At 39.3% G+C, this 10,422-nt stretch overlaps 2 protein-coding genes across 5 annotated transcripts in view; both read left to right on the top strand.

Annotated features, from left to right (window-relative positions):
- Positions 1 to 3,008: 3,008 nt before the first annotated feature.
- Positions 3,009 to 5,946, top strand: LOC119130966 (T-cell surface antigen CD2-like). 4 transcript variants are annotated; one of them, XM_037265005.1, is made up of 8 exons: positions 3,009 to 3,195; positions 3,866 to 4,156; positions 4,698 to 4,771; positions 4,899 to 5,073; positions 5,137 to 5,208; positions 5,281 to 5,358; positions 5,429 to 5,547; positions 5,680 to 5,946. In XM_037265005.1, exons 1-8 carry the CDS (start codon positions 3,042 to 3,044, stop codon positions 5,758 to 5,760), a joined length of 1,044 nt encoding a protein of 347 aa, XP_037120900.1. In that variant the 5' UTR covers positions 3,009 to 3,041; the 3' UTR covers positions 5,761 to 5,946. The 4 variants fall into 4 exon arrangements, with proteins under 4 accessions (XP_037120900.1, XP_037120890.1, XP_037120881.1 ...); XM_037264995.1 differs by having other exon boundaries at positions 5,429 to 5,580; XM_037264986.1 differs by having other exon boundaries at positions 5,281 to 5,547.
- Positions 5,947 to 7,464: 1,518 nt separating this feature from the next.
- The window catches only part of si:ch211-132g1.7 (prostaglandin F2 receptor negative regulator), a 31,839-nt gene continuing 28,881 nt past the window's right edge, over positions 7,465 to 10,422 (top strand). Inside the window, exon 1 of the mRNA XM_037264967.1 lies at positions 7,465 to 7,855. Within this exon, the coding sequence (XP_037120862.1) occupies positions 7,807 to 7,855 (49 nt within the window). The 5' untranslated portion in view covers positions 7,465 to 7,806. The remainder of the gene's footprint in view (positions 7,856 to 10,422) is intronic.

The following is a 10,422-nucleotide window of genomic DNA, read 5'->3' as shown; positions in this document are numbered from 1 at the left end:
AAAAATAAAAAAAATTTAGTGACTTGCAAGAAAAAAAATTGCCTATGGCGCAGAAATATCATTAGAAAAATGTAAATAAAATATCAATCACCGAATGTTTGACTCTTACTTCACACTGACATTTTTTTTGTTTTTTTAAGAGTGGACTGGACATGAAAAGTTAATCCTCTAGAAAGGCTGTGAAACTGCAGTCAGAGATGAAAATGCATTAAGGACGACAAACACTAGTTTAAGCGTGCGTGCTGTGTGAATTAAAGATAATACAAATGTTTTCTCAGCAGGTACATGAGACAAAGCTGTCAAAGCTTGTGGAGACTTAAGAGAGATTTAGTGCCGGCTGGAATGTAAAAGCGTGCGAAGAGAGGAACTCAACTTTTATGTTCTACATTATTTAACTGATTACAGCCATTTGGAAATTAGCTGGGAAGTTTATCATTGCTTTGTAGTTGGTGATTTGAAAATAAAAAAAATGTCTTTCCTTCTTACGCAGGCTGTAACAAATGCAGCTCACATGCTTTTACATCTTCTCTTATTTGCTCCTGCAAAGAATGACCTTTTTGTCTTTTTCTTTTTTTTATTCCGGAGCTGCACAGCTTTGTATCCTTACATGGTGAAAAGATGACTGACCCGAAACTAGAGTGAGAGGGTGAGAGAGACAGAGAGCGAAAGAGAGAGAGAACGAAGCGGTCTCTCTGTCACGTCAGCACGTCTCCCACCATAGACGATTGAGACAATCGTGACCACATCAAATGTCACCGCTCCATTTGTTGTTTAATAGCCTTTAAAAAAAAAGTCATCACAAAAGAATATAGTGGTGCCTTTAAATATAAGTTGATGCTAAGCTAATTAGCATTTACATTGTGATACTTTAACCCTTTAAGCCGTAGGTGTCAAAATTGAGGCCCGGGGGCCAGATATGGCCCGCCGTATCATTTTCTGTGGCCCGCGAAGACAAATTGTGTGTTAAATTTAAGTCATACTAAAATTGCAAATTGTCTTAACTTTTAATATTCATCTTTTTAAAATATTTGAAAAGTTTCCACTAGTCTGATTTGAAAAACAATTATTTGTCAGTTTGTTTTGTAGCTTATATTGTATAGAATATGAGGCGTTTATTTATTTGGGTCGACAGTCATAATGGCCCTTCGAGGGAAACGCTGACTACAATGTGGCTCACGACAAAAATGAGTTTGACACCCCTGCTTTAAGCCGTAGGTGTCAAAGTTGAGGCCCGGGGGCCAGATATGGCCCGCCACATCAATTTGTGTGGCCCGCAAATACAAACCGAGCATCGAGTTCATGCGGCAATACTAAAATTACAAACTGTCTTCAATTAAAAAAGAAAATAGAGATTTGTAGATTTTTTTTTACCATTCATCTTTTTTTTAAATATCAAAACAGTTTTTACTGGGCACTGATTTAAAAAATACTCATCAATTAATAGTGTTGACATAATGGGCCTCTGAAGGAAACGATAACTATGAAGCGGCCCGCGACAAAAATGAGTTTGACAGCAAATGGTTGAACACAAGCGGTGCAGCAAAAACATGTAGACAAACAATACAAGACAGCTAACCCATGTATTCTTTATCTTCAGCATAAATCTGTCAGAATATTTCTCAGACGTATTTTCCAGCCTGCCTCCGTATTTTTTATTTGTCTTGTTCTCCTTTGGAATGAAGTGAAAAGGGTCAATCAGGCTCCACCCGATCATTGTGTACTCTGGAGGTCCTACTGCTGCTGTTGGCATCTTAACACACATTCTCTGCCTGGTTCAGAATCTCCCCAATACCCAAATAATCCCCCCCCCCCTCATACCCCTCTCCCCAATCTCCCACATCACTCCTACTCTACTCTAGATTTAGAACGTCTATGTGGAGAGGCCCACCGCAGGATTGTCCCCACAGGCCTGCTGCACATGCGAGCTGGATTTATCATATTTATATTCATATTTATGGATTTGTGAATCTCAGTACTACGTGTTCTATGAAATAGAAAGTATACTCACATAATTCGTCTTTCATTCACCAGCGTCAACAAGCTGCGATTTATTTCAAAAACACTTTTTTCGATGGGATCGGAGTTAATAATTGTGAGTGTGGCGGTGGTGTTATCGTGCGAGCGCGGTGGAGGTTTTTTTTTTCCTAAAAGACCCCGAATGTTTGTGTGGTGTCTCTGGTCGGATGTTGGACCCGTGCAGTGGAAAAATATCTGTTCTATTTATAAAGGCCCATTTAACATAACAGGGTCATCTGTGTCGCATTCAGGAACACAAGCAGTCAGGATGTGAGAACCCACTGAAAGTCTCCACTTCTTGAAAAAAAAAACTCGCAATCCAATTGAAATACGATTCAAATACGCTAAACAAAAAACAAATCTAACGAAATCCTCGACAGTTAAACATTGATTCATGCACGGCAGCTAACTCGAATGCAGTTAAAGTCTCGACTTGGTTTTATTAGGTACACTTAAGGAAATGGCATCCCTAAGCATAATAAAATACTTGCTTACCAAAATATTAGGAACAGCCCCAGCTTGACCGATTCCACTTTGATACCACTTGAGTAGTACAACTAAGCCATCAGCTGTAGCGATACGGCTCTTGTAATTGGAATGTTATCTCCATAAAAGTGAAATTGCATGAGTAAAATTAACTATTTGATGTTTTAATAAATGAAAAAAATGTTATTATTTGAATAAATGATTATACATGCAGGGCATACAGAGACATGCTAACCAATGCATCACTGTGCTGCCAAGGTATTTTTATTTTGAATATAGTGTTTTCAAGTTTCAAGCTCACCACGTTTATTTTCAGTTTCAGTTTGAATTTGTACAAAACTTTTGACCCCAATCTACATACATTGCATCTGCCAAAGGTTCATTTGTGAAGGGCCTTCTTTTTGAGTCACACATTATTCTGACAAAAAGTTTTAAAAAAAAGAATTGAATGAAAAACTACTAAAGTTGAGTTAAAAAAAAAAAAAAAAAATCGAGATGGGGGGCCCGTGGATCGCTTCTGTTTACGAGCACACTGCGAAATGAGGTTCTGGTTGCTTCGACAGGAAATAACCTTCATATTACCCAGCAGTTGTTCTTCGTGTCAGTCAGCTATGAAGTTGAAGGTGATGGTGCGTATTCTACCTTCATCAATTGTCTCCCTGCTCCTTCTCGGCTGTCGTCTTACCTGTGCAGGTAAAGAATATTTCAAAATGATTCTGTGACGATTGCTAACATGTAGTTTTCAGTTGGTCGATTTTTGGAATTTTTGCCAATGTGTAACTTTTTAATATGACTTTTACAGAAGTTATCTCACATGGTTATTATGTCTGAATAGAAATAAAATGACTTCTTTGATTTAAAAATACATATATTGTTTTTTTCCCCTTGTGCTAAATTGGCAAACCGGCTATTTGTAAAGCTAAATAAAAATAGATAAATTCAGACTTGTATTGTTCACTGCGAAAAGAATCGGTGCGTTGAACTGACTCAATTTTATTTATTTATAATTGGTTGCAAACAAAATGTATTTATTTGGATCCGAATACAATTATTAAGTAGATGTAAATTATGGATCTGCATCCACTTGATTTTATTTCATGCAACCACTCGACATAATAAAAGTAAATTTATTTTGTGTGTGTCGTCTTCAGAAAAGAAAGATGTTGCATGATAATGTTGTTTTATCAAGATGGCCTGCTAGTGACAAGTCTGAGAAGAAAAAAAAAAAAGGACAGGAAGTAAGGCAACCAAGCTAAAAACAAGAAAGTACAACTTCTGATTCAATCAACATGCAAAACTGCTTGGCTACAAAACAATCAATGTTGAATGTTCTTATTAATTTTTTTTTTTTTTTATGCCGTAGACTCCCAAGATGCTTGTGAAGCTTACGCCCTCATCGGCGGAAATTTTAATGTGCCTCTCTACCACAACCTGCAAAAATCAGAAAAACTGAGATGGATACACAACAAAACCAAAATCTTTGACCAAAGAAATGACAAGGTTGTTATAGGGAAGCCAAACGACATTTTGCAAAATGGATCCCTGAAGCTGACAAACCTGAAGAGAAACAGTGAAGGCACTTACGTCCCCGAGGTTTATGATGTGAAAGGCAAACTTCTCACGGATGCCAAGAAGCTGTATTTGTGTGTACTGGGTGGGTATGTTTCGAAAAGGTGTCAAACTCCTTTTTAGTATTCATACTTTCCTTTGGAGGGCCATTATAAATAAATAAATGTATTCTATACAGTACAGGCTACACAAGAAACTCGGTTTCAAATCTGAGACTAGTAAAAACTGTTCAAATATTTTTAAAAAGACGAATGGTGTTAAAAATTGCTCATAATATCTCCGGTTTTTAAAGACAATTTTCAATTTTGACAATTTGACACATGATTTCACTGCACAGTATGTCTTCGCAGGCCACATAAAATGATGTGGCGGGCTGTATTTGGCCCCCGGGCCTTGAGTTTGACACCTACGGCATGTTGTCTTCTTTATTTATGGCTTTATGTTTAAAAGCAGCTGGTGGAGCTTTTGTTGAAAAAAATTATATTCTACGCCTATTATCTGCTGTTAAAAAACTTAATTTGAATGTCTAAATATTTCAATGAGTGCCCTGTCAGATGTTTTTTTTTTTTTATGTACCAGTACCAGTAGTTTTGGAGAATCATTGTTGATCTTTCAAATCTGATTAGATCCTGTCTCAAAGCCTGGATTGAAAGTGGAATGTGCCTTGCCTAATGTGAAATTCACTTGCACGTCTGATCAGGTAAGAGCTGAGTGTTTTTGTTTTTCTTCCAATGTTGTCAAATGAGATCCAACGAAAGAGCATTTTTAAAGACCAAAACAAGGACAATTATGGAAATGAAATGATGATTTTTTTTTTTAATGCACAGATACAGAAAGCCATTGTCGAGTGGTTTCAGAATGGCAAGCTTCTGCCCCAGAAAAATCAGCCGACTGTGCTACAAATCGTTCAAAATGTGAAACATGATTTGTTCACATGCAAAGTTTCCAATCGACTCAGTTCCATGAGCAGCGAGGCCGTGAAACAAAACTGCACTGACTCAAGTGAGTAAGGTGCAAACGTTCTTCTCAAATTGTTGCTCTGACACGTTCCTCTCTTCATCCAAGGCTCCATTTTCCCCAAAGAATTATTTGGCCTAGATTTTAAGATCATGGTGAGCATCCTGGCTGGCATTGGAGGTAAATTTACTTCACCAATGAAACATTCAAGATTTCCAGCATGTCTTCCAACTTCCTTTTTGTCCTTATCAGGTCTTGCTCTGTTGCTCATCATCATCCTGATTGTTTGCTGCGTCCGAGCCATTCGAGAAAAACGAAAACGAGCCAAAGGTCATAAAAACACTGCCTATCATTTCAATTCAAAAAATATACAACACATTCATTCAATCAATTCCAACAGATGTGGAGGAGCTTCGCTTGGCTTGGTCCAAACCAGAAAGACAGCAACATCAATGTCCTCATCATTCTCACGGTCAACGCGGCATGCCGCAACGGTCGAGAAGCCAAGCTCAGGCCAATGTCAGAAAAGCAAAGCAGGTCGAAGGTCAAACGGTCAGTGCTTCTCAAAAGGGGCTTCTCAAACGGAGCTCTCAAAACGTTTCCAGCATTTGAAGTTGTTCACTGGCTGCCGGCTGTTTACTTCCTTTGTAGGGCTCCAGACCTGCAGGTGCAGATCAGCAGGCTCCTCCTCGTCCTCAGCCGCGGAAGAAGCTTCCGGCACAAAGAAAGTGAGAATTCAGACGTCATTAATATCATCATCGCACACTATTTAAGTTGACTTATTAAGTAACACAAAATGACAAGAAACTTCCATGAATGGTGTTTTTTTTTTTTTTTTTTTAAATGCTAATGATTTCAGCAATACTAAATATTGCCTACTTACTTTTCACACATTTGAAAATGAGGACTTTAAACGTAGTTCAAACGGAACTATTTATTGTGTGAAAACATTTATCTCAATAAAGGTTTTTTGTTTTTTTATTTGACAAAGAAACTACATTCGAACCTTTATTTCAACAATTTTGCCTTTCCCACGTGTTTGAATTCGACTCAAATATGCTTCGTACAGGACATTTTTTGGAAATGCTGGAAGTAAAATGACGTGACTGTGGTTTGTGACTTTGCTCCGCTTCTGCACTTTTGTCAGCTGAACGCGCAGCAGATGCATCACATTTTCTGCACAAGTTGTGTTTGTGGTTTTCGACTTGTTGACGGTCCTGAGCTTCTGCGTGGTGGTTAACTTTTTTACACGTGACTCCAAGCTGATTTGTTACATAAATAGATCTAACTGGTCATCTTGCTTGTGAACTTTGATATGCCATCTTCCCCTCATTTTTAGACTTTTGGTAATGATCAGTAACAAGGTTTGTAGAATTTTTCACAGGTTAAAAAACTGCACTTGCAGAATATGTCCACTAGGTGGTAGTGTTGTGTTAATTTAATATAATTCAGCATTTTGATGGTTTTATGAGAGGAAATCGACTCATGAGTGTTTGTTAATAGCCCAGCACCCCCCCCCCCCCACACACACACACACACACGCACGCGCATACACTCGAGCACAAACACTTGACGTTGCTCTCTTCACATCCTCAAATATTAGATGACCTTTGAGCGTGACGTTTGACTTGCCGCACTTCCTCTTGCTTATGGTTGCATGCGTCGTGACTCAGTGTTGTCTCAGTGAGTGTGGTGTGGACGAACATGTTCCTGGGGAACTGGGTTGGAAACACCGACAAACTTTTAACAGGTTTAGTTGAATGAAAACAAATACGGGCGGGGCGGTTTTTGGACTCATATTTCAATTGCATTATTTACAATAAAGCATTTGAGTTCAACATAATCAACAATAAAATACATTCTCCATTCGTCCATTTTCCGTGCTGCTTTTTTTTTATTGGGGTCATCAGGAATTTATTTCAGCCAATCGTAGGGCACTTAAAGACATACGAGCATTGGCATGGACAATTATGTGGACAATTTAGAGTAGGGGGTAACTTTTTTTTTTTTTTTTTAATGAGCTACTTTTGGTGCAGTAACATCATAAACTCAATGAGAATATGGAAACTCCACAGAGAAAGGCAGGATTTGAACGGCCAACCTCCAAAGCGTGAAGGAGACAGCAGCCACTATATGGCCCTCGCTCCTTACTTTGAACAACCCAATAGGTGAGTGATGACGTATGTTTAAAGAGGCCGTTGAAAAGTTCAAGTCTGCCATGTTTGCTCATCCTGGAGGGGGGAAAGAGAACGGAGATTTTTAACTGTGCCAGTGAACGAAATCACTTGGAGACCGTGCTGCGCCGGCAATATGTGTCACATAAAAGCTAATTAAACTAATACGTCATGCAGCATAAAACCAGTGTGAGCTCTCTCTCTCTCTCTCTCTCTCTCTCTCTCTCTCTCTCTCTCTCTCTCTCTCTCTCGTTCTCTCTCTCTCCCCACTCCTCCTTGAAACCACCTAACTTCCGGCCACACTCTCCCTTCCTCTACCTGCCTTCGTGTGCCTCTTATCCCGCGTACAGATTCCAATCGGTTCCGTGTCCCAACTACATGTAGGTCCGGAAGGTGTGTGGATTTTATCGGCTTGGTTTGGAATCACAGTGGGCATCCCGTTTGTGCTGCGGCTCCTCCCGGCGAGTGGTGCGAAAAGTGCCTGGCAGAGTTTCTTGAAGGGTCCGACAGCGGCGGCAGTAGGGGGACACTTTTACCACCCCCACGCACGCTGGACAAAGAAAGAAGTGGGGTGGGGGGCTAAATTGGAATAACGGAGAGAAAAATGATGGAGAATTACGTCTTCGCGCTGCTGTGGGCTACGCTCATATTCGGTAAGCTTGCTTGACTGTTGAGTGGAAATGAACTCGAGATACGCGCCACCGCATGATGCCAGTCTGAGTTGACGAATGGTCATTTAAAAAAAAAAAAAAAAAATGTGTTTCCACTTTGGACGGCCGCATTTCATTTTTATTGCAAGCGTTTAGGTCGATACCGCACGCTAATGAGTTCGGGTTAGCCCCACTTCACCCTGGAAGCTCAATTCCAATAGGAGAACCCTCCCCCCTCCCAATCTGTTTAAATCTGTTTAACTATAACTAGATCCTTCACTTAGTTATTAAGTTGAGACAAACGTGTGAAGTGATTTTTCTATATTGAATTTAACAACACGCTAGTCAGGTTTCATTCGGGCTATGTTAGGCAGTCCGACGGGCTGTTAAATTCAGTGTTGTATATTAGGTGCTGGTTGCCTTGACAGCAGGTGGTTTGTTAGTAAATACAGTAGCAAATGAAATGATTGAGTTATTTGTTTTAATCGACAATACACGTAACAGTATAACAGTACACTCAAGCTGTTACTTTCATAGTTATATTTCTAGAGTCCTCCTTTGCAAGAGCGCAAAAAAGACCATTAAAAAAACCAAAACGAACGCAAAGGCCTATGAGTTGGGGACCCCGTGAGGGATACAGTAATCCCTCGTTTATCGCGGATAATTGGTTCCAAAAACCACCGGCGACAAGTGAAATCCGCGAAGTACGGTCACCAACAAGAAGTACTGGGCAGGCTAACGAGTTAGCGGAAAGATGCTAATTCGCGATCGTGCTAACACGCGAAAACGGACTTCTAAAGGAATGTAAATGAACATTTGGAGCAATACTACATTGTCCTAAAGGTTAGACACATGTTTCCTCAATTTAGAAGTTTTATTTTGACTTTTAAATGTTTTTTTGATTTGGAAAAAAAATCCGCGATGTAGTGAAGCCGCGATTAACGAAACGCGAAGTAGCGAGGGATCACTGTATTTCCAATTACATTTGTATGTTGTTGATATGGATCAATATCAGGCTGCTGAAATGTTGGCATTGTAGTGTCTCAAAGGAGTCGTTTTTATTTGGGCAAGCTTCAGACATTTGTCAGGTCTTCCTACATAGCCCAAAGTACATTCAGTAAAAATACGTACTACCGTATTGACCTGAATATAAGACGACCCCGGTTATAAGACGACCCCCTCTTCTACAAGACTCAAGTTTGAAAAAAAGTCTTTGTCTAGACCCCGCATGTAAGACGACACCCCCTTTTTCAGTTTTATTTCAATGAAAAAAAAAACTCGTCTTATATTCGGGCCAATACGGTAATCGACACATGCATAATTATCATTTTTACCTCGAAAAAGAAGCCTAACAGGTCTGATTTGATTAATTTATATATATTTTTTTAAATAAATTAATCTGTGTTTCACCTGAGTTCACCTGTCACTTCTCTGCTTCCATTTTCTCACTAATGGGAGCTGCTTTTCATTATCTAGCCGTGTTTCGACCATTTCTTTGTCAATTCAGCCCTCAAGTTGGACTAAAGGGCCATGTGACTACTGTACTTAGTCATCAGGCAGATTTGCAGCAAAGGGCCAAGCACCATTCTGATACTGACATTACCATATGTTCAGTCATCAGAGCTGTGTGTGTGCGTGCGTGTGTGTGTCAGACGGTGTTGGCTTAATTTAGTGTTGTGTCAGATGCTCAAATGTCACGAGCTCTCCTGTGGTGCATGGAGTGTGATTCTGCAAAAGAGAACATTGGCACCTGATAGTTGATGTTTACTTCCTTAATTTACTTTGCCATTTCTTTCATCAATGCAACTCAATTTGAATTACAGAGCACTTTGAAAACAACCATCGCTGCGTACAAAGTGCTCCAAAAAATCAGACATGCAAAAACAGAATAAAAACAAATTCTCATGCTTATTCAGTCATACTCCATAGAATAAAAATGTTTTTTAATGTATTGTACTAGACAGGCATCAAGCCAAGGCAGTAAGATTGCAAATCCACTTTGTCCGCCAAACCGGTTCCATCAAAATGCCTGTTGTTTGTTTCTTCGCATGATTAGAACCCTTGCTGTTTGTCCTCAGGCTCACTGGCTCCGAGATAATAAAAGTCTAAACACCCCACTTCAAATGTTAAGTTGTAATTAAACAACAAAAAATAGACCAAGATAATTATTTCAAAAATATTTCCACCATTTGACCTTTTCACTGGCACATACTTTTGAGAGAAGGAAAAATGAACAAATGTACCATGTGGCTGTATTCAGAATTATTTTTTAAACTGGGTGATTACCGATACCTAATATCGATATTGGGCTAATACTGGCCTCATTTCAGTGTATCGGGTAGAATGCAAAAAACAGCCACCGATATTTAAAGAAAAAAAAAAGAAAATCTGACATAGAGTAAGCACTTTTTGCCAATAGTTGGTGCTACACTGCCACCGTTTGATCACAATCATCTGTCATTGTATTCATTCAAATTGTATGTATCGTAATGGCATCGGTACTTTGTATCGGTACTGGAGAATAATCAAGATGGAATAAAAGTGTTGCTTTGACTCAAGCTAAATGAGTC

This window comes from Syngnathus acus, chromosome 2 (genome assembly GCF_901709675.1).
Source record: "Syngnathus acus chromosome 2, fSynAcu1.2, whole genome shotgun sequence".
Taxonomy (NCBI): domain Eukaryota; kingdom Metazoa; phylum Chordata; class Actinopteri; order Syngnathiformes; family Syngnathidae; genus Syngnathus; species Syngnathus acus.
Note: the sequence above shows the minus strand (reverse complement) of the source record. Positions and strands in the feature narration are given on the sequence as shown.